The sequence below is a fragment of the Magnolia sinica genome, chromosome 7 (assembly GCF_029962835.1).
Source record: "Magnolia sinica isolate HGM2019 chromosome 7, MsV1, whole genome shotgun sequence".
Lineage (NCBI taxonomy): Eukaryota > Viridiplantae > Streptophyta > Magnoliopsida > Magnoliales > Magnoliaceae > Magnolia > Magnolia sinica.
In genome coordinates this window covers 821,987-846,442 of record NC_080579.1, presented here as the reverse complement: position 1 = coordinate 846,442, position 24,456 = coordinate 821,987, and the positions used below count along the sequence as shown (strand labels likewise).

At 40.3% G+C, this 24,456-nt stretch overlaps 2 protein-coding genes across 2 annotated transcripts in view; both read left to right on the top strand.

The window, feature by feature from the left end:
* Nucleotides 1-1,517: 1,517 nt before the first annotated feature.
* Nucleotides 1,518-6,161, top strand: LOC131250757 (F-box protein SKIP5). The gene is made up of 5 exons (XM_058251046.1): nt 1,518-1,703; nt 3,130-3,274; nt 3,360-3,438; nt 4,642-4,700; nt 5,151-6,161. The coding sequence occupies exons 1-5, from the start codon at nt 1,592-1,594 to the stop codon at nt 5,497-5,499; spliced, it is 744 nt and encodes a 247-aa protein (XP_058107029.1). The 5' UTR covers nt 1,518-1,591; the 3' UTR covers nt 5,500-6,161.
* An 8,409-nt stretch (nt 6,162-14,570) lies between these two features.
* The window catches only part of LOC131250748 (putative disease resistance protein RGA3), a 53,905-nt gene continuing 44,019 nt past the window's right edge, over nt 14,571-24,456 (top strand). Inside the window, exon 1 of the mRNA XM_058251035.1 lies at nt 14,571-16,467. Coding sequence (XP_058107018.1) covers nt 15,069-16,467 — 1,399 coding nt within the window. The 5' untranslated portion in view covers nt 14,571-15,068. The remainder of the gene's footprint in view (nt 16,468-24,456) is intronic.

Here is a 24,456-nt window from a genome sequence, read left to right as displayed (position 1 = left end):
AATCAAACTATTAAACCCATCTTAGTATTTGCCTGAAAACGGATAGTTTGAAGTAGAATGGGCGTGGAACATGATTGAATGGGTCCACTGATCGGATGCCTGGGATTGTCAGTGAAGTGAATCTGGATTTGCTGCCGTGGAGCAATTGCATGGATGAATGGTCTCCATTACTTAAAAAGGTGTGTCCCCTTGTCTATGGAGGTACTGAACTCAGACTCATGTTGCTGCAGAGCATGAGCTGCCACATCTTAAAATGCTGCCTCCAAACACAACTAAAATCAGAATCAGTGGCGGGAGTTAAAATGAGAAATGAAACAGCACCAGGCAATGTACTGCAACTCGTGGTACTTCGCCATCTTTCACTTGTTTAGAAAAATCAGTACCATGAACAGAGTTAGTTGGAAGACTTAAAAGTGGAAAACTATAAAAAATACATCAAAAAAAAGAAAAAGAATCCCAAATGTTAAGTTGAAGCTGAACCCAAACCATTTGGGACTGGTTCTCATTTGCAAGTATTGAACTCGGGTTGAATTGACCAGGCCGAGTTTGGAGCTGATTCAATCTTCATGGGAAGCAGAATGCCTACTGGCTAAACTCTGTGGGGGCCCACCGTGGATGTATGTGTTTTATTCACACTTTCTATCCGTTTTTTCTATATCATTTTATGGCATGAGTCTACAATTTAAGTATATCTAAAGGTCAAGTGGACCACACCACACGAAACAGTGGAAAAAATGATGCCCACGGTGATGTTTGTTTGTCATCCAATCTTTTCATAAGGTCACAGAGACATGGATGAAGGGCAAACAAAAATATCAGCTTATTCAAGATCTCTGTTACCCCCAAGAAGTTTTGAACGGTAGGCATTCAATTCCCACTGTTGTCTGTGGTGTGGTCCACTTGAGCTTTTGATATGATTCAATTTTCGGCTCATTACCTAAAATGATAGGGAAAAACAGGTAGATGGCATGGATAAGACACATACATCACATAGGGCTCTCCACCCAACCGATTGGACATGTGGACCGTTTGCTCGTTGCAATCCTTTCATGGGACATATCCTAGGTGGGAGAAGAGGAATGGACGGCCCAGATCAATAGTTGACTTGTAACCGTTTAAAACCAATCGTTGCTGTTCCATGTGGCCCACGACTGGATGGTACAATCCTTCGGTTTCATTCCTCTGCCGAAAGTCAAAGGGGGTCGTTTGGATGCCGTGCGGATTTGCACTGGTTGAAGAGTCTGTGCTTGGTAGACAGGCGCCAATGGAGCAGATTTCTATCAGATCTGGTCTATTAATGAGGTGGATCCACCATGAACATAATCTGTCCGCTCATCAGGTGGGCCACACATTTTCAAGAAGATGAACGGTGCAAAAACAAAACAACAAAAAAACCAACAATCCAATTGCATATGATATGAGTCTAAAAGATGAGATGATGAGTTTCCATTGAGATACTTTGGTGTATTAATACATGGAGCAGCCTTTCGAGTAGCGACGCGGACTACCAAAAACGATCTTCTAGATAAAGAAAAGAAAAAAACAGAAGGAAGGTTTAGGGCATTTTGGAATTGTAAAGTCGGAGAGAGAGATGGAAGAGAAAAAGAGGTGGAGGAGATGCAGCAGCTCTTCCGTTTCGAGTATAAACAGTCTGGACGATGGATGCCTCATGCACATCTTCAGTTTCCTCTCTCCCATTCCTGGTAACCTTCTCAAGCCCCAATTCTCTCTATTGATTTCATTTACTTTGGATTCTGAATGTTTGGCATGTACTTCAATGAAATTTGTTTTTGTTTTTGTTTTTTTAAAGATTCAGTAATTAACTAGTATTATGTCGTGATACATACGAGGCTGAAAGATTTTATTTGTCTTCCAAAAAGCTTAAACTTGGAAACGACCCCACCCAACACTCTTCTTAGCTAAAATCTTCTTCTTCTTTTTTATTTTTATTTTTTGATTTTTATATTAGAAAATGCCAAACGGCGAAAACTTACAACAACCCACTCACTACAGTTGGGTGCTAAGAAACAATTAACCCAATCTAATACATTAGTCTTTACCCTTTTTACTAATGTCCCCAAAAATCATTTTGTTCTTCTCTCCCCATAATGCCCACATAGTTTCAAATAAAACCAATCTCTGAACTGCCCTTCCTTACCCCACTACTCCTCTCCACCATGCCACACCAAAAGGAGAGAATCAATAGACCCCAGCATCACCCAATGCATATTTAACATAGCAAGACTGTTATGCCAGACCACATGAGCAAACACACAATGAATGCAGAAGTGGTTCACTGACTCCGCGTTCTTCATGCGTATTTTGTAGCAATTGGGGATCACCTTCTCTCTTTTCTGCAAGTTATCAAAGTGAGCACTCAATTTCTTCTGGCTAATCATGCAGAGGTGGCACAGCCAGCTGATTGGAAGGATCTATCTAAATGTAGGCACTTTCAATCTAAAACACAAGAACCACAAACAAAGTAGAAAGAAAATTCCAGAAATTTTAATCAATTCAAATGTGCTTTGGGACTACTCATGTAAGGCCCTTAAATAGACTCCTTAGACCTACAAAGAAGGTAGGTTCATAATGTCATTGACAATTAATGACTTGTTACAAAAGTGGAAAAGTAATTAAAAAAATGCCTAAGGAATAAGAATGAATTTAAGAAGATTTGGCTAATTGATTTTGCATAGCTAGCTGCCTAAGTAAGGCTTTGATCTCCTAATTGATGGGCCAGTTGTGGAGCTTGGGCCCTGTTCAGCCTGCATCAAAAGGGCAAACCTTGGGAGGGGCTCCATAGGACCAATCGGATTTTTTTTTTTTTTTTTTGGGTGTGTGTGTGTGTAAGAAAAGATGGCGCTCAGTATATCCTCAGCGTGTAAGATAAGATGGCAGTCAGTGTATCCCCAGCCTTCGTCCACAAAACATCTAAGCTTATCATTGCTACTTGCTTATATTATTAAGAAAGAGAAAAGGGGATGCTGTTCCTTGAACGCTAATGCTGGATAGCTTTATTGCATGATCCTCTTCTTTAGAGGGGACATGTGCTTTACATGATGGTTATTACATTATTATGGAATTTCTGTTTCTGGATCTGTTTTTAGCATCCTGCTGTTGGGTTTGCAGATAGGCATAACACCGCCCTCGTTTGCCACAGATGGCGATACCTGGCATGTCACCCTCGCCTATGGCTACGTGTAGAGCCATCCATAAAAAATGCATACGAGCCTGGAGTTTTTCCTGACCTTGAAACTGCAGTCTCTGCTGCAAGGTAAGTGGATTATACTGTCCAAGCTCAGGGTAAACAAGAAGAAGATGAAATGTTGAAAACCTAACCAAGGGTATGTTTGGTAAAGGCCTGGTGACACTATTCTCATTGCTGCTGGTGGAAATCATGTTGCCTCTAATATTCAGATAAACAAGCCTCTTTGCCTGGTATGTTCACTTCCTTCCTTTTGGTGCTTTTCCAGTGTTAGTTGCATATGGCAAAAGAAATGATCTCATGTGAAATCCCCCGTAGCAAATTATAGTGTGAGATTTTTTCGGTACGTCTGCAATTGTGGTATCAGAGGCAGCTGTTCGGGCTGCTCGTAAAATTCGTCATGCTATCATTTTCCATGAGAACATTACACCGGACAGTTCTTTGTCAAGAATTAGCTAATTGTAGCGGATTGAATTTGAACTAGAATTGATCATGATATTTTGCCAATCAGCATACAAGCTTGAAAATAAAAATGTTGGCATACTCATCATATATCTTGATTAAGACCGAAATGAAATAAGCGAGTTTAAAAACATGTCCTATAGTCATCCTTTTTCAACTGATTTTGTTTGTGTTCCTGCCACTGTCATTAGTAATGGATGGCAAGGCTTATGAAGTTCTATCTTATGCTGTGGGATGGTTACCAAATGACACATGAACCCACTTTCAATCATTGCTTGTATTCTTATGACCCCTATTAGCAGTGACAAGGCGAAGATGATGATACTGAAATTTTAGAGGATATAAGTTCTTGAATCTCCTGATGCATCAAGACACCCATGGTGTTCTAATGCCTGCAGTTGATATGAGTGGAGTCCATGTCTTAAGACTTTGATTTGATGAAGCCCACCATGATGCTCAAGGGTGAACATCGTAGCCATCTGATCTTTTGGCCTTTTTTTCCAACTGTTGTTTCTTAATTGCCCATTTGCACGCTAATGATCAAAGGGTTTTAGTTACAGTATAGGAGATTGTTAGTGCTTCACTTGGCCATGGTGTGGCCTATGAGAACCATGGTCTGGGATCACGGAAATTTGGACTTTACCTGTATGGGCTGAATGCTTTAGTACACTACACAACCTGATGCATGAGGACCGTATAATTGTCATCTCACAACTGATGTTGTTCCCAAATCCTTCTGCTGCCAATTGATTCCTGATATTTTCTGTAGGTAAGATAACTCTGATGCCTATGGTCAAGTGGGCTCAAAACCAAGACTTGGGGCCAAGTGGATTGGGAATTAATTGCTGATTTTCAAGGCTAACATAGAAAAAATGTTTATTGTGCTCTTTATCTAGATCAATATCGGAAACATCCTAAATTACAACAGAAAAGTTTCCATTTTCTCGACTTCTATCACTGCTCATTTTGTTCAGATTGGAGGGGGCGATCTTCCCGATGACACAATATTGAGTTGTTCTCGAGGCTCGGACAGGTTGGTGGATGTTGTCCACTTAGTTGCATTTAATGTTTGAGAAATTATATGAGTCCTACCAAGAGAATATGTTACAATAACCATGGCCTTGAGTTTGTACAAGAAGGCCCAGTGGTCCGCTGATCCAGACCATTGATCTGATGGACCCCATCATGTGTGAACCATGCCAAAAAAGAAGAAGAAGAAGTTAAGAATGAAATACAGCAGCAACGGTCCGCATCCGATGCAAAAATGTCAAAGATTGGATGCATAGAAGCTTTCACGACTTTGGGGCACTATCCATCCACAGTGGGGCAATCAAATCAACAAGGGTCTGGATTGCTGAACAATAGCTCACCATATGAACTGTGGGCCTGAGGTTTCTGTGCATATCTTCAGGCCAAGGATCATACAGTCGTTCCCTCTCAATATTTTTTCTTGAAACAGTGATTTATTCTCACGTCGATGCAGTGCATTTGAGTTTCTGTCCACCTGCAAGGTGGCAAACCTAACTGTGAAAGCAGAGTTAGGTTGCTGCTTGTTTCACAGAAGTGGAAGACTGACCATTGAAGGTTGCATACTTCAGTGTGAGGAAAACCCCTTGGATTACCTCTCTTGTGCAATTGTGAGCACAGCCAATGGTCCTGATGCTTTTTCGTCACCGGTGAAGGGACATAGGGACAGTGTTACAGTTGCCAGGACACGGATTGAGGGGGGTGCAAAGGCCATTAAGACCAGTGGGACACTCGCATTGCAGCGAGTAAGGGTTGTCTATACTCGGACTGCTCTGCTCTTCTGGTTTGACGTCGACCATCAGTAAGCTACCTGTCTTTAGCTTGAGTAATGGCTGGACGTCACCATCTGTCACTTTTTTTTTTTTTCTTGAGTTACAAGCTACTCAGATTTGGGCACGTGGCAAATGTGTAAAAGATCTGAATCAATCATTAGGCAGGTCTACCTTGGATTTTGGCCATACCCCGAAAAACACACAGGTCTGACAATCCTAAATGATCTATTTGAGGATTTTCAGCCTTTGTATTTGAGGACTTCTAAGACTTTTAGGGGAAATTACAACACATCAACCCATGCTCCTCTCACTATCCTTTTTTACCCTGAAGGAGGTGCTCCAGTCCAAGGGCTAGAATTGTCCTATCAGGGCTCACCTGATTATCAATTCAGATGAACTACACCTTATATGCGTGTGCAGATAATGAGTTGTCAATGTGCTATGCAAAAAAAAAAAAAAAAGTTTACTGTGTGATATAGTTTCTATTTGAACTAGTGAATATCCGATTCAAGTGTCATTTAATGTTGATTAAGCCACTGAAATTCGATTGTTGAATATTGTCGTATTGTTTTGTGTTTTTTGATGTTGTTCAAGGAGCTAATTTCCAGCACCTTTAGGGTGTGGGCACATTTGGATGATCTATCCAATTGAATTGAATACTAGTCTAATAAAGATGGAATGACCCAATTGCAATTTATTTCTTTTATGATACTGAGGAATTGGAGGAACACCACCTGAAACTTTTTACAGACTTGACTGTTTACAAGGAACGTTCACAATTCATCTCACATGCGCATCCAAACGGGCCGTCTTGATTTTGCTGACAAAATGTTGATATGATGAAACTATGCCTCATTGAGTATTCCATATAGTATTGCCCCCCTAAATTATAAAAAAAATAATTCAGATATATTTTCCATGCTTTTGCAGCATTTTCTGAGTTAGCTATTGGGTGAGATTGTGATCTGTGCAACCATTTTGGTGCATGTCCGCCCTTTTTCTTTTCCAGTTGGTAAGCTGGGATTGGACTCTCAAATTCCATGTGGCAAGAGCCAAACCTTGGATGTGAGATACAAGCGTGGGCATGCCCAAGGCTTTCATCTTGGTCAGGTGTATGGATAGAGTATCCTGATGATTGTGCCAATAGACAGAAATCATAGTCTCTTTTGATGGAGGGCCACTAGGCCAACTAGCTCCACCTGTGGAACCCACGTCATCCTAGACTGTGGGACCTCTAAGCGACCCATGTATGTATGGTCCAATTCGTCTGTGGGACCCAGAGAACCTCTTGGGAGTTGTGAAGGACTTTTTGTATCATTCAGATGCATGATTTTGGTCTGTACACCCAAACGGTAAGACTGTATTTATAGAGATCCATACACTTATGCCACTACTTTATTCATGTAAGTCTGGGAAAACCTTAGAAGAGCTTCAAATCCTGTTTTAATTCCCCAAGTTTTCCACTCCCCCACCTATAAGTTGGGGCAAGATTTTTGACCAAAAGGAATTCATGGGAAATGTAAAAACCAACCAAGAACTTTCTTCTTTTTTTTAAAAAAAAGAAATTACTAAACTGAGAAATGTAAAACTCAGCAACCAAACCCCTCAAAAAGGTTGAAAGGAGTGGAGTGCTTGTGAGCCCATGTATGATGCATTCAAACTTCAAAATGCATGAGTAGTGATATGGGTCTTGTTTGGCACTTTGGATTGTTGAAATCCAAGCACTAGAAAAACTGTACTCTTTATTGGCTAACCCTAAATTAGACTGTCTAAATTATGGAAGCGCTGTCATAGGTCTGTAGTCTAAAATTAGATTTGCTGAATAATCTTAGACTCTTATTATGGACACTTAGTTTGCTGAATTAGGGCTATTGCCTATCACCGAATCGATGATATCAATTTAGACCATCAAATCATCGTTTGTTTGATTATTTGAGTTACTTATAATGCCATATGTGTGATTTCTTGGTGAATGTGTATTAACTATACTATAATTTGCCATAGTATCAATGTTTTTGTCTCAAGGGTTTTGTGGGATTGGGTCTTGGGATTTATTATAGAATAAGATTCTATTAAAGATAGTGTCTTCATTTAGACACGTTGGCATTTGAATCGCACATCCGGACCATCCATCAAGTACAGTCCACTCTCCTTTATATGCTGCCTCGGAGAAGTAATACAGATGGGTTGATCAAAACCATCCAATCAGTAGCATAATCGTTAGTAGAAGATAAATCATGGATGTTTATGATCATCTGATTTCTGCCATTCCTGCAGGAGTGCTGAAGTGGACTAAGACGGTCCAGACACGTAAGGTGAATGCCAATGAGTTCTGATGCAACTGTGGATGGGACTCGCAATTTGAATGGTCTGGATAGCCCTACTTGAGTGTCTGATGGGGAACACTCCCCTGGTGATTAGTGGGGTGTTGTGGGCCTCACTTGGTATTTGGTTGTATGCAACCTGCATCATAACAGCGGCCCATTAAAATCAATCTGATCCAACCATCACATGGGCCACACCATAGGGAAAAAAAAAAATGAAAAAGAACTCATAAACTTCCTAGTGGTTGGGCCCTCTTGACGATTTGATTGGCCCAATTTTTGGGGATATCCCATCATCACGGTGGTCTGCACCTTTTGGACGGTTTGGATACCATAAGCATACCATGTGGTCCCATTACGTGAATTCGGGATTTGTTTGCTGTTGTACATTATTTATGGTGTTGTGGTCCACCTGATTATTGGATTGGCCTGAGTTTTCTACTAGGCAGACAATAAGATGGGTTAGACCATTTGTGCAGGTTGGATGTCATCCACACACCACGTGGGGCCCGCAAAAGGCTGTTACCACTTGAGCACTCCGCACCTGAAAAGATACTCAAAATTAGGATTGTGGGCAGGCCTGGGGTTTGTCTCAGCCCGGATTTTGAATTGTTTTAGCTGGGCCTATTCAAAATTCTGATTTTTTTTTCAGGTCTGAGCCCAGCCCATTAACAACTCAGGGAGTATTTCCTCTATCGGATGGGAATGTCCACATCAATCACAGCCTACCACAGATTATTATCCAGCAACCGCAAACAACGTGCAACATCTGAGCTGTTAAAAATGGAAGACCCCACAGAATCTATACTGTTGCATTCATCTGTTAGGGATACTACATCAACTATACCCACCTGGCTAGTGGATATGATTTTATTGAGCTTCTACCTCACCAAATTAACAACACTCGCAAGTTGGGCCCCACGGCCTTGATGTCTGTAAGAAATCCACCCCACCCATCCGTTTTGCCCAGATCAGTTTGGGGTATGGGCCCAGGCATTTTCAAATTTAGGTGGGTCTACTGCGGGTGTGGCAGTGAAGATGATGCCACTGTTGAAACCTTGTTAGGGCCCGTTGTAATGTTTAGTTTCCGCCCAACGTACTGCAGGGCTTGCTGTGATGTTTATATGCCATCCGCACTGTTCACCAGATCATTTCTAATGGGGGGATCTGAAACGACAAATTTCAGGTCGATACAATACTTTTGTGACCGACACATACACACAATTAAAATTGGGCCATTCACTGTATATATGTCCACGTGTTCAAATTGAAGCCCAACAACTTGATCAATATTATGTTATGGGTGCCCCTGTCTGGATAGGATGCATCTTGTGAAAGGGTTGGATGAGCAGGTAGTCACCACGGTGCTCTCATAGACAATATGATAAGGTCGATCACCGTCTTCCTCAAGGGGACAACTGGAAATGTACACGGGGTCTCTCTGGATTCCTCACGGAGATGCCTCAAATCCAGGGGGGAATAAGAAAATAAATGAATCGATGGATGAGAAAAATGAATTTACAATTTTTTAAATAGTGATATCAGACTTTGGAAGAAGTTTCAGAATCAAACTCCAATTCGAACTCCCTATGGAAGAAGTTTCAGAATCAAACTCCAATTCGAACTCCCTATAATTCGGGGCTTATTATAAATAGTAAACTTTGTCTTTTTTTTTTTTTTGTTAGCTTGTTAGTACACTCCACTGTCAGAGCACACTTCAGTGTTAGCCACCCCCACTGGGGATCGATACCAAGACCTCATTGTTGAAATGAGGTATTTTTCACTCAGTCTACCACTTGAGCTATCCATCAGGGTGTAACTTACTATTTATAGACAATCATGATTCCTATTGGAGTACATGGTTTTTGGGTGGCCTATTTGGATTAACCATGTTAATCTCCTAACTTTTCTAAGCACTTTTCATGTTGGACACAACTCCTAAAGTTCAAAGGATGAAGAGTTATAATCAAACTAAAACTTACTATAAATAGTAATAACAAAAATAAAATGGATTTTAGACCGTCAATATGATGTAATCTAGCAAATTTGGTGTGGTCAACCTGGCATAGCGGGTTGGGTGGCTAAAGTAGCTTCTTCTACCTCAAAATCATATATGGTACGTAGAATAACTCATTTTGGTGGTCTGGATCACACTTCTGCCTCTGATCGGGCCTTCCCTAGTCCATCTTGAACATGAAAGTGTCCATGACCCGCTCTACATCACCTAAGTTCGTCGTTGCCCTTACCTTGGGGTTGATAGCCAATCACCAAGTTGGACATGTACTGAATGGGCATGGGACCTATATCATAGGTGGGCCCACACGTAGTCTTATCATGTGCTATTGCATAAGTGATTATGTAATTGCATAATCATATACCATGGCTCAGATCGCTTATGTCATGGCATACTAAAGTATCTCATGATTATGTAATGGTATAATTACATAATCATGACAGTATGCCATGCTACAATGGCCAACCATCAAGTTTTCTATATATTGTAATAAGTTGTAAGTTGAACCTTGTATTATATGCATTAACTTATCAAAATTCAAGTTATCAATATAGTTTCTACATTTTTAGTTTTCAATAATTATTTCTTTTTTAGTTTTGTTGATTATTTAAATTTATTTTATTATATATTGTTGTCGCTTGCATTTGGTTGATCCTGTAACTCCTCATATAAGTTGCTAGATCTTTACATTTTAATAGAGAGGTGACGAACACCGAGCGCGACGGTTGTAGCTGAGAACCCTTTGATGCCTAAGTCAAATAGATGAACGTAAAGTAGGTATGACTAAAGTTGAAATTTTGTGCGTACCTTTCTCATAGAGTGGGATGATGTATTTATAGGACTTTTGTGTATCTGATTATATTCGTTGGATACGTTGTAGAGGCCCGTATTAGAGTTTGAATCTACTCTTGAAAATATCTCCAATTTTACCTCGATCGATGTGATTTTCGGCTATGATCTTATCGGATCGATTCTATTTTTGCATGTTGCAAAATTCTCTTCAAGTCTTTATGTTCCGAAGTCAAGGCCGAGTTTGGTATTTGGGGTCGAGGTCGGTATTTGAGGTTTATGTCGATATTCGAGGTCCATGTTGATCAATGAATCTTAGTACCGAGTTTGATTGACTAGTTCAACTCGGTCATCGAATTTTCTCACTCTGCTCAAATTCTCTAGTAGTAGACTCATCGGTGGTTCAAGGAGTCTATTCTGATGGTTCTCTACCACGTGTCTCATACGTGAAGTCAGTTCAATTTTCGTAATAACATATATAATATAATATAACTCAATATATAAATGACTTAATAATCAATGTACACTCCAATCACTCGTAATAATTATATATAGTTTTTCTTAATTTAAAAATAAAATCAATTTTTTATATCATTTTTTATGATTTTTTAATTTTTTTTTAAAAAAGCCACCAACCCAAGCAATTGCTTATGCAATTATGCAATGGCATAAATGATTAGCCCAAGCTAATGGCTTGTGCAATTTAACTATCCAAACTAACACATACAGCAATCTAGTGCATCGGCTATCCATCTTAGTTGGAAGCATCTGTTTTCAGGCTTTGGTGGCCAAGCAGATCACTCATCAGCTATAAACTCTCTTGACAGTCAACATCTACGTGGGGCCCACTAGCTTGAATGCATGAAGTTGATTTTTGAGTGCTGGGTGCGTCACGAGATTCCATCTGTCTGATATCTTTGGAAAAAATGGGCATTGGATGCCTCTTCTATCACATCATGTGGCATCTTTATCCTCTGATGGGTCCTGTTACATTTTATTATCTTTACTAGCCGCTCCCCCATGAGAGTGTACTACGGTATGTTCATGATTGCTAGAATTGGGATATCTGGAGATCCCAATCGATTAATCTGATCCGTTCACAAGATCCAGAACAGTTTTTAAGGGTCACTATGAAATTGACATTGGGCGTACGGTTATACTCACACCTTTTATCCATCTCCCAGCCCACTCGTGGGGCAGATCCTTAGCTCCCCACCACAGATACCAGCAGAGATTAAATACTTACCGTTAAAACCTTTCTAGGGTCCAACGTCAGCAAAAATAGTGAGAACATCTAACACTGAAAACTTCCAAGGCCCGCTTTGATGTATGTGTTTCGTACCCACACCATCCACCTTTGCCAAGCATGTACCCAAGGTTGTGATAGATCCAAATCCCAGCCTAAAAATATAAAGCATGCTTAATTAATCTTTTTATTTTATAGCCCAAGCCATACATCCCATTGGTTAGGACTTGGCTGAACCCTTTTTGTGGGTCGGACATAACACGCGTACCAACTCACACGAGCCACCCACTTCACACATGTGAGGACCGCCTCACACGGGCCACTTGCTCTAGCCTGACCCACCGTGATGTTTGTAAAACATTCACCCTATTCATCCATTATGCCCAAATCAATTTTAGGGCATGGGCCCAAAAATGAGAGATTCAAATTTATGTGGGTCAACTGCTGGTGCGGCAGTGAAGATGATGCCATTCTTGAAACTTTGTTAGGCCCAATATTTATTTTTTGCCCAACATACTGCAAGGCCTGCTATGATGTTTATATGCCATCCACACCATTCATCGGGTCATTCTTACTGAGGGGATCCCAAACAATAAATATCAACTCGATTCAATACTTTTGTGGCTGATACATACATACTTGTGCACATAATTAAAATAGAGTCATTTATTATATGTGTGTCGTGTCCGTGTGTTCGATCTGAAGCTCGACAACTTGATCAGCATGATTTTATGGGTGCCCTCATCTTAATAAGATGCATCTTGTGAAGGGGATGTGATGCGGGAATGCACGTGTTGAAGTTGATCACCATCTTCCTGGAGGGAAAATTAAAAAAAAAAAAAGAAATAAATTCTAAAAATTTGAAATTTGAAATTTGATTCATAATAAAAAATGAATTCACAATCCTATGAAGAAATTTAAGAATCAAACTCTAACTCAAACTCCCTAAAATTCATGACTTACGATAAATACTAAACTTATTATTTATAAATGGTCATGATTTCTACTTAGACTTAAAAATAGTGTCATATTTAACCTAACCGCATTGATTTCCATGGGACTTCAAGCTCAAAGGATGAAGAGTTATGATCAAACAAAAATTTACTATAAATAATAAAAATGAAAATAAAATTGATTTTCCACCATTTATTTGATGAAATCTCATAAATTAGGCGTGGACAACACGACTTAGTAGGTTTGGGTGGCTAAAGTAGCTTCTCTACCCAAAATTATACATGATAGGTCAAATAAATCTTTCTAATTGACGAGATATGCCTACTTTAATGTTCCGACGATCTTAATCACTTCCACCTTCAATCGGGCCTTTTTTGATCCATCTTGGACATGGAAGTACCGGAGACCTGCTCTACTCCAGGTTGGATGAGCAGATAATCACAAGGTATGAACTCTCTTGACAGTGCACATCTACGTGGGGCCCACTAGCATGAATGCATGAAGTTGATTTTTGAGTGCTCCATGAGTCACCAGATTCCTTCTGTCTGATATCTTTAGAAAAAACCAGCCGCCCACGTTCCATGGGATGCATCGTACCTCATCTTTCACATCATATGCACATCTTTCTTAATTGGTGGGTCCTTATGTTTTATCACCTTTACTGGCTGCTATCCCATGGGCATATACCATGATATGTTCATGATTGTCAGAATTGAGATATTTTGATATTTCAATCCATTAATTGAACCGTTCACAAGATCTAGAACATGGTTTTTAAGGGCTATTATATATTAAAATTGACGCTCATTGGATGGTTGAAGCATTCCATAAGTTTTTATTCTCTTACATAACCATTTGTTTTTTTTGTTTTTTAACTCGCGCATAGAGTTGATAGGATTTAATGATAAAAGGAGTGCTTCAAACAATAAGCGATCCATGATGGTCTCTAACAAATGGATGACTTAGATTGTTGATTGGATTTATTTCCCTGTGAAAAATCCTGACCACCCATTTTCAAGGTACTGGTTTCATGCGTAGCATCGGTAGCGGATTAGGTGAGACCCTGGACTCACCCATAATGGTGTGGCCCGTACTGTGGGGCCCACCTTGATGTATTTATTCTCTATCCATACAGTCCATCCGTGTTTTTTGAGATTATTTTAATGCTAATCCAAAAAATGAAGCAGATCCAAAATTTCAAGTGGAACATACCATAGGAAAGGTGGTGATTGACCATTAATAGGCCACAAAGTTTTGAATCAACCTGATATTTATTTCTTCCCTTCATGCAGGTTTATGTGTCCTTATCAACAGATTAGATTGCATATAAACGCTACAAAACATTTAGTTATGTTTTAGGAAGTTTTTAATGGTATGACCTTAAATAACCACTGTTTCCTATGATATGGTCCACCCGATAATTGGATCTGCTTCATTTTTAGAATAATGTCTTAAAATGATCTGGAAAAATGGTTGGATGGTGTGGATAGAAAATAACTATATCAAGGTGGGCCCCATGGTAAGGGCCACACCGTCTCGAGTGAGGCCGGGGTCTCACCTAATCCGCTTCACGAATTGCCATGTGTGTGATTTTCGGTTGCTAACCTATGACATGAGAGCTAATCGGAAGCCCGGCTGATCCACTGAACCGTCTAAGTGGCTCAATATATGGTTCTAACATGTGGGGGCCATGGTTAGCTACTTCACACTGTCTTCTACTCAGATGAGTCTTCTACTCAGATAAGAAGATCGAGTCATCCAATCATTATACTTAGTTTGTAAGGACCATTTCCAGTTTTCTTTTACCATCCGTTGCCTTCCAAAACCAAAGCTTCGGAAAATCTCTCTCTCTCTCTCTCTCTCTCTCTCTCTCTCTCTCTGTTCCACATCTTCACACTCCTTCACATTTCCAATTTCTAAACCAATTTGAATTCAAATTCCTCCCTTCTCTCTCTGTTCCATATCTTCAAACTCCTTCCCATTTCCTATTTCTAAACCAATTTTATTTCAAATTCCTCCCTTCTCTCTCTGTTCCATATCTTCAAACTCCTTCCCATTTCCTATTTCTAAACCAATTTTAGTTCAAATTCCTCCCTTCTCTCTCTGTTCCATATCTTCAAACTCCTTCCCATTTCCTATTTCTAAACCAATTTTAGTTCAAATTCCTCCCTTCTCTCTCTGTTCCATATCTTCAAACTCCTTCCCATTTCCTATATTTACACCTCTTTGAACTCAAATTCCTCCATTCTTTCCATCACTACCAAAAACAGAAAACATGGTTGATTCACTGGTCTCGCTTGCCAAAGAAAAATTGGCCAAAGTTCTTGAAGATGAGGCGGTTTCGTTGATGTGTGTCACCAACGAGATCAAAAAGCTTTCCAATACGTTCACCTCGATCCAAGCTGTGCTTAAAGATGCTGAAACTCGGCGAGTGAAGGACGAAGCTGTGAAGAAGTGGTTGGAGAATCTCAAAGACGTGGCCTACGATGTGGATGACATACTAGATGAGTGGACGACAGATGCTCTCAGACCACAAGCTCCAGATGAAGGTGATGGCTCCTGTTTCAGCTTCCTTGTTACTTGCTACCTCTCCTGTGTTACTTTCTTCAATCATGTCGTGTTACGCCACAAAATTGGGAGTGGGATAAGGGAGGTGAGGGGAAGATTAGATGATATCGCCAAAGAGATGAGCCAATTTCATTTTATTATGATAAATAATGGTGTGAGGGTGGATAGTGAAGTGAGGCAGGCCGAGATCAGAGAGCGAGAGACAGGATCCCAACTCGACCAACCGTCAGTTGTCGGCAGAGAAGATGACAAAAATAAAGTCCTGCACTTGTTGCTGAGCGAGAGTAGTAGAGAGGTGAATGAGGTGCCCTTCGTCGTCATTTCTATCGTTGGAATGGGGGGGTTGGGGAAGACCACCCTTGCTCAGCTCGCCTACAACGATGAGATTGTCAAGGGGCATTTCGAGAAGAAAATGTGGGTATGTGTTTCTGAAGATTTCAATGTGAAACAGATTACAGAATCAATTATAAAATCTGCAGACACTGAGTTTAAGGGCAAAAACTTAAACTTGGATCGATTGCAACTTTGCCTCCGGGAAATGTTGCATGGAAAAAGATTCTTGATTGTGCTTGATGACATTTGGTGTGAAGAAAGTGAGAAGTGGGACAGACTGAAACCTCCCTTCCAAGATGGTGCATCCGGGAGTCGAATCGTCGTAACTACTCGTAATGAAAAGGTTGCATCAGCGATGGGAGGGGTTCGCATACACAAGCTGACTGTCCTATCCGATGACGATTGCTGGTTAGTGTTCTGGCGCAGAGCGCTTGAGCATCGGAGTGCAGAAGAGCGTTCAGAGTTGGAAGCGATTGGAAAGGAAATCGTAAAGAAGTGTGGAGGGCTGCCTCTCGCAGCAAAGACAATAGGGAGTGCCATGCGCTCAAGAAGGACAAGAAGGGAGTGGGAGCTTGTCTTGGAAAGCGACATATGGAATTCACATGATATCTTACAAGGCATTTTACCAGCTTTGTTACTCAGCTACCATGACTTGCCTCCTGCTTTGAAGCAATGCTTCACATATTTCTCTATCTTCCCAAAAGATTCATCGATAGAGAAGGATGTGATAATCAAGTTATGGGTGGCACAAGGTTTCATTCGCTCCGACACAAGTAGAGATATGGAGGAAATTGGTGGACTGTATTTTGATGATCTACTAAGACGCTCATTACTCCAAGATGCAGAACTCGATGATGACGGTAACATATGCCAGTGCAAGATGCATGATTTAGTTCATGATCTTGCAAAATCCGTTGCAGGAAGGGAATGTTCACTGGTGGATATCAGAGAACAAGCCTTACTGAACCCAAGCAATCTCCGCCATTCTTTTTTAAATGGCAGTGATGAAGAAGTGGCTTCCATTTGGCCCACCTTGTATAAGGCTAACAAGTTGCGGACGTTGCTACGCAACTCAAGACTCTACATGCGTACTAGGGTGCCGAACAATTTATTTAATCATTTCAGACACCTTAGGGCATTGGACTTGAGTTACACTAGCATTCAGAAATTACCTGGAACAGTAGGAAAATTGAAGCAGTTGAGATATCTTGATTTATCTTTGACAGACATAAAGAAGTTGCCGGAGGGGGTGGGAAAATTGAAGCAGTTGATATATCTTGATTTATCTTTGACAGACATAGAGGAGTTGCCGGAGGGGGTGGGAAAATTGAAGCAGTTGAGATATCTTGATTTATCTTCGACAGAGATAAAGGAGTTGCCGGAGGGGGTGAGTAATTGTGGAAATTTACAGACCTTGATACTCAGTAACTGTTATTGGCTACAAAAACTGCCTAGAGGGTTGTCAAAAATGATTAACCTGCGACATCTAGAATTAGAAGGCACTGACGAGCTGAAGTACTTACCGCAGGGCATAGGGAGGCTAAGTAGCCTTCGGACGATAAAAAAGTTGATAGTGGAGGGTGGCATCGAAGGATGTAAATGGGGAGAAGTGAAACAACTGATCAATCATCTTCATCTTCAAGGAAGACTCGAAATTATTGGGTTGGAAAAAGTCAAGAGCAGGGACGAAGCTAGGGAGGCAGAACTGTATAAGCAGCAGGATATTTATGCTATATCCTATGAGTACAGAGGTGATGAAGCGTTGGATGATGATGAGGTGAAGAGAATGGAGGACGTGCTCGAAATCCTGAAGCCCCATACAAACTTGAAAGAGCTGGCAATAACGAGTTACAAAGGTTGGAAGCTTCCCAAGTGGATAGAGGATCCAGTGTTCTCCAATCTAGTGAAGGTGATGCTCTATTTCTGTGACTGTAAAGAATTGCCAGGTCTTGGGAAACTACCTTCCCTTAAATACCTTAAAATTTGGAGAATGAAAGAGGCGAGAAAGGTGGGTGGTGAGTTTAGTGGGGATGATAATAATGATGGAAGTGGTGGTGTCGTGTCATTCCCAAAGCTCGAGACCCTCATCTTCGAAAACATGTCAAACTGGGAGGAGTGGGAATTGATTGGAGAGGTTATGCCATCTCTCCTTGAATTAAATTTAAATTATTGTCCAAAGCTGAAGGAGTTGCCCAGTAATCTTCCACCGCGCCTACGGAAGCTGACTTTAAGGATAGGTAATGATGGGTTGCAATCGGGTGGGCCCTTACCCATCCTCCCCAACCTTAACCATTTGGTGATTAGTCGTAATCCAGAGCTGACATCGTTCCCATGTGGTTGGTTGGGGCAACTCAAAGCCCTCCAAAATCTGGAGATCGTGTCTTGTTCAAATTTAAGGTCTCTACCAGAGGAGTTGCAACACCTCAGCATGCTTCAACAATTGAAGATACTGTTCTGTCCACTCTTAGAAGAGCGCTACAGAGTAGGAGGAGAAGATCGGGACAAGATTGCCCACATCTCCAATATCAGAATTACTTGAAAGGCATTACGGTGATGTGGCTCCAAGAAGATGAAATCGACGAACAGCTTTTCACTCGCTTGTTTCAAGGAATTTTGTTGATGTTCTGTGTAACTACTCTTTTTTTATTCTTTTTCTTTTATGTTTTCTTTCTTTTCCTTTTTTCTTTTTTCTGTTTCTTTTCTTTTTAAATTTTTTTTTTATGGATTTAATTGTAATAATATGTAAATCAAAAGTTGTTTGTCAGATGTTGATTGCCTTTTTATTTCTTCCACATATACGCAGCCGATCCAGCGTACGTTGTGGGTGAGACCCTGACCTCGGGCCCACCTTAATCTTTATATTGTGTCGGGAGCGGATTGGATACTGAACGCTTCAGTAGCCAAAACGCTACTGAAGTGATGTGGCAAAACGCCATTGCTGGATACCAAGCGGCTGTTTCCTTTCAGTAAATACTCTTCCAACGGAGATCCGTTAGCGGATGTTTTTAACTCGGCCAAGCACGGACGTGGATTTCCTGCCAAGAGACATTCCAAGAAGTTTTTGACGCTGGGAACCAGGTGGGGCCCACATGATGTTTGTGAGAAATCCTACCCGTCCATCTGGTTTTTGAGTTCAAGTCAGACTTAAAGCCAAAAATGAACAGTTTCTAGAGCTCAAGTGGGTCAAAAAAGTGATAATTGAACTTTCACAGTTGAAATATTCGTGGGCCACAGAAGTTTTGAGTCATGCAATATTTTTTATTTCAGTTCATCCCAATAGGAATGAAGTTATTAATGGTATGGATGGATTGTAAACATCACTGTCAAACCCAGGTAGATTTTAACTGTAAGAATTTCTGGACACGGTTCATTTTTTACATCATGTCTTTAAATGAACTAAAAAACCGTTTGGAAGGGGAAGATTTCTCACAAACATCAGCCTGGGTTCCCAGCGCAGGAAGAAATCTGCGTCTAGAAAAAAAAAATGCAACGCGGAGTTTAACGGTACGTGGCCAAGTGAAGCAGATTGCATAAGTAAACTGTGTGGGGTCCACCGTGATTTATATATTTTATCTAATCTGTCTATCCATTTTATAAGATAATTTCAGGGCCTTAGGTCAAAACCTAAGCATATAAAAAGCTAAAATCGACCACACCAAAGGAAACAATGTGAATTGAATTTAGACCGTTGAAAATTTTTTGGGGGCTACAAAGTTTTGAATCAAGATTATATTTGTTTTTAACCTTCATCCATGTTTTTTGATTCTTTGAACAGTTTGGATGAAAAATAAACATTACTGTGGGGCTGGAAAGGTTTCAACGGTGGAAATCATTATTTCCACTGTTTCTTGTGGTATAGTCCACTTGAGATTTTTACAAGCTTCAATTTTGGGCTCAACGGCTAAAATTAGATGGAAAAACAGATGGAAGGTGTGGATAAATCACATAAATTCACAGTGGGCCCAACTGAATTTTCTCTGAATGACCATCCGATTTCATGGCCGAGTGGTGCACGGCGGAAAGGGAGAAAGATCCGTTAACGGATCTAACGGAGTAGCATTTATACCAAGGAACATGCCGTTTGCATATAACCAATGGCGTTTTGCCACATCACTTCAGTAGCGTTTTGGCTACTGAAGCGTTCAGTATCCAATCCGCTCCCCTGTTACACCAAATCATTTTATAGCATGGGCCAAAGATGAACAATATACAAATTTCAGTTAGATCACACCACAATAAACAGTGGTGGAATATCATTATAAATATTTTTTTATGGGCCACAAAAGTTTCGGAACAGGCAACTAGACTTTAAGAAGTTTTTAACGGTGGGAGTTCAATGACCACTGCTTCTTATGGTGTAGTACATTTGAGACTTGCATCTACTTCATTTTTGAGTCCATGCCATAAAATGATCTGGCAAAACGGATGGACGGAATAGATACACAACGTATACATATACATCCATTTATTTTGTACACATACAACAGCTTACAGCTTGGTTCAAGGGGTCATATACAGATGCAGGGGTCATTGAAAGCTTGGATTACATCAAAATCCTTCCAATAGTTGCATACGTAACATGTGTGTACTATTACTCTATTGGATACATAGCCCACTAATGATGTCCCAAAATAATTAGATTATCAATTGCATCACTATAATTAATTTAATATGATCTGGCCAATATTGTCCATGTAAATCAACAGTTAAAAATCATTGGTTAGTCACTCAGATGTGATCTTGTGCTTGTGACCCATCCGAGACACTTGGAATTTCATCATTTTTAGGCAAAGTATATATTTCAGTGGGCTTATTACAACCATTGTGTCAAAACGTTACATATGTTCATTAATTAGACATATTAAAGTTGATTTAGTAATTAAATTCAAACCCATGTAAATACACCATGAATAGCTACTTTTGGATTGAAGTTAGATTTTGAATCCAGGTGCCAAACACAACAAGAGGATTTCAAACCAAGGGGGTTTCAAATACAGGGATTCCGAATCCACGCTCCCAAACGGGCCCTAAATATATTACAAGTGTGACATATTCTCCACAACGTGTGGTCTCCTGGCCCATTTGATAATCAGGCCTGAATTTCGTGATTGAGCCTAGACCGTAACTACAAATTGGCCTTTCCTTAGTCATTCACAGTCCTATGCTGTGGTCCACCTGAGATTTCCATCTGCCTTATTTTTTCGCTCATACCGTATAATGAGTTGTCGTGCTCATACCTAAAATGAGCTGGCAAAATAGATGAACAACATAAATAAGACACATCATGGTGGGGCCCACAGAGCACCAACCAGTACCGACCTCTATTCTGAAAGGGTCACTACTGAATCTGAGCCCACCTGCTTATACCTGTGTGGAGCCCATCAAACCCGCACATTAAATAGATCCCACCATAATGATGGGATGCTGATGCCTATCTAATGGTTAGGTTAGCCATAATAGAAAGCAATTGGCAACCATCCAAATGCCTCCAACTTCATACGGTACCCACATGAATGTTGGATCAAACTGAATTTTTCATGGTGGGCTACCCTTCTACATAGGTTGATATCATACATACCAAAGTAGGCTCATATGCAACCCTTGTAGACTGAGTTTGTTCTACAAGCACTTGTGGACGAATAGACCTTTAAAAAATAAAAATTAAAATTAAAAAGCCACATTTTTAAAAGATACTCAGAAATTCTATGCCAGGAAATGGAAGTGATTTAATATAATAACTTGGGTGCGAGGGGGATGAAGTGTACGTCTCAAAAGGATGTCAGTGGAGTTAGTAAAAAAGACTGAGGACTAGTAGTTTATCTAAAGACAGGGATCCATAATGAGATGAAAATGGCAAAAGAGAATTGGTGTAGCTAACCCCACTTTTTTTCTTCTTTTTCTTCTTTTTTCTTTTTAATGGATGAATATTTTATTGAAAAACTGTGCCAAAAGAACAACAAAAAATACAAAAGAAAAATAAAATTACAAGTCCAAGCGGGCCATCAAGACACAAGCTAAAAGCCCTTTCAATCACCCAAAACACTGCCTTGCCATGGACCCAGCCTTCCAATTCTGATTCATTTTCAGAGCAACGCCTATTTCTCTCTCCCCAGTTAGTTGTGATACTGCTTAAGATAATGGCGACGATAATTATTTAATTCATTAATTCCAGTTTTCATAATGAAGATACACAACCGATTGATTCCACAATGCACTCTCATTATAATATTCCCATGCCACTTGAATCAACAAGGAATTAAAAATAAAATAAGTATGTGTTTGTTTTAAAATTGGCCAAATGTGAGGAGTAGAGGATGAGACAGCCAACCATTGTCACAACTGCAATGAGACTATCAATGAATTCAGACCAACCATCCATACATGGACCTTTTTCCTTTTGACCATTATAACTTCCCTATTGCACCATCTATTGAGAGGGCCACAAATTGGACAGTTAGGGGTCATTTGAGATGGAAAGCATAGGGAGGGAGGGAAGCATATCCAAGATTGAGATAGCCCGAGGAGTTATCACAGATGGAAGGCATAGCCAAGATTGAGATAGAAGGCATCAGTTCATTGACAACGTGACCTGGCAGTCTGTCATAACCTATTACAGTAGCCAATGCCAGGATTCATGGACCACTCAAGACCAATTGAGAGCAACTGAGTTGTGGGCTATACAAAGCAATGTTGACAGTTAAGCTCCTATGTAGTAAACCATGGAACAAAAAAACAGTATTGCATTCTTCATGGAATAATGTTAGCATATACAATCCTCATTTCCTTTTCCCCGAAACTCAATATTCAATCACTTCATTCACAATGGAAGCTTACAGATAACAAGTAAACATGGGCAGTTTCAGTTTTCAAATTTTCTCACCCATGTGACGACATTCAACTACAGAGACCAACTAAGTTTCTAAAATGATGCAACGCTGTGCTTTCATCCACGTGCAATTACTCTCTTTTACTGTCTTCTCTTTTTCCCCCCTTTTCCAGCCCAAGGCAACTTTGCCCTTCACTTCTTCAGCATAAGCTCACAAGTCTTGCCTTGCCTTCAGCCTCTATGCCCTACACTCTCCTCATCTTCTAAAAAAAAAAAAAAAAAACACCACTCCAACAATATTTGGCCATGGGCTGCACCTGGTCAATGCCATACATTGCAGGAGAAAGCAAATGAAAATCAATAGTAAAATCGCTGAGATGACAGATCCATTGAGTATCCAATACAAAATAATAGAATGTAAAGAACAAAAGAGAAATGCAGAATTGATTCGTGAGGAGAGAGCTATGAAGTGGTGAATCATGGGGACACATGCCAACTGGGCACACTTGTGTGAGAACAGTGCCAATCATCAAACCGTGAAATGCCCTGGCCCATAAATCAGGCCAATCAACTCATCAGATGGGAGATTAAAATGCAAATAAACAGCCCATACTCCACCTACACTTGTGCAACTGATGAGGGGGGATTAGAAGGCTCCTAGATCCCACGCTAGTGTGCCAATTGGCAAGTGTGCCATAATTGATCCCTTCAATCCCTCCTGCGGATGTCTTCAACATTTTTTTTTAAAAAAAAAAGAAGAAAAAAGAATGGCTTAAAATCAAGTTAGCATTCTTGTCAACCATCATAATATTAAAATTGGCAAATTAAAGAATCAATAGAATAGCAGTTAACGAGAGAGGCGAGTCAGAAATACTGTATATGCGCATACAAAACTTATAATGGAGTTAGCCTGAGATATCTACGCAAGTAGGACAACACTTGGGCATGATTCACATATTTAGAGATGAATCTTCACTTGAAACATAAGAATACCATTTTATTTGGGTCAACAAAGAATATTCAAAGCCACTTCCTATCCCTCTTTAGCCTCGCACCCTCCCACCATCAGAGGACTTCTGTTCTTGTACAGGGTAGGTTTGGGCTACCTGAGGGAGCCTTAGATTTTTTTCCATTCTTGTGTTTCGGTGCGGCTCCATCCAGTTGAGATCTCCCCCGGCTGTGGTCTGGTTGGGCATGATTTACTTGTATATCTTTTTTTGTGGATACTTAGGATCCCTTCGAGCAGGGGTGGCCTTCGGCTTTTTGTGTGGCGCTAGCTCCTGATATACTAGTATATATTCCCAATTGAATGAAATCAACTTTGGTTTTTTTTTTTTTTTTTGAGGCCAGCAGCACAGCAGGAGTGGAAATAGTGGAATAATGGTATTGTACCAAAACTGACAGAGGCTAGAGCTGCAAACAGATTGGATTGACCCAATGACCCACTAGATGGGACCTGATCCAAGTCAGAACCAGGTTTGGTCCACATTTTAGCGTCCAATGGGTCAGGATCTTGATTCAGGTGACTCAAAAAACTGCCATTTTTAGTTTTAAGAGGGAAAAACCATTCTCACAAGGAAAGTTGGTGGAACGAGGTCCACAAGACCATCAGTGAGAAACAATCATTTTTCAAGGACTGAAAGAGAGAAAGAGACTAAGAATATAGAAATGCCAAAAAGAAAAACAAAAAAAAAAATAGAAAGTGAAGCTAAACTACGCAAGAGCAAGAGAAGGTGAGAAAGGTATCTTCAAGCTAGCAAAAATGAAGAGAGGAATGGTAGGGACCTAGATCGTAAGGACAATGAGATCGAGGAAAGGTGGAGAAGCTATTTCCATAACTTATTAAATGATGACTCTCTCTCAAAAAAGAGTAGAAAGTGGAGCATGTGATGCTTGATGCACTGGCACTCAAAAATTATAAATGTAGCATATATAT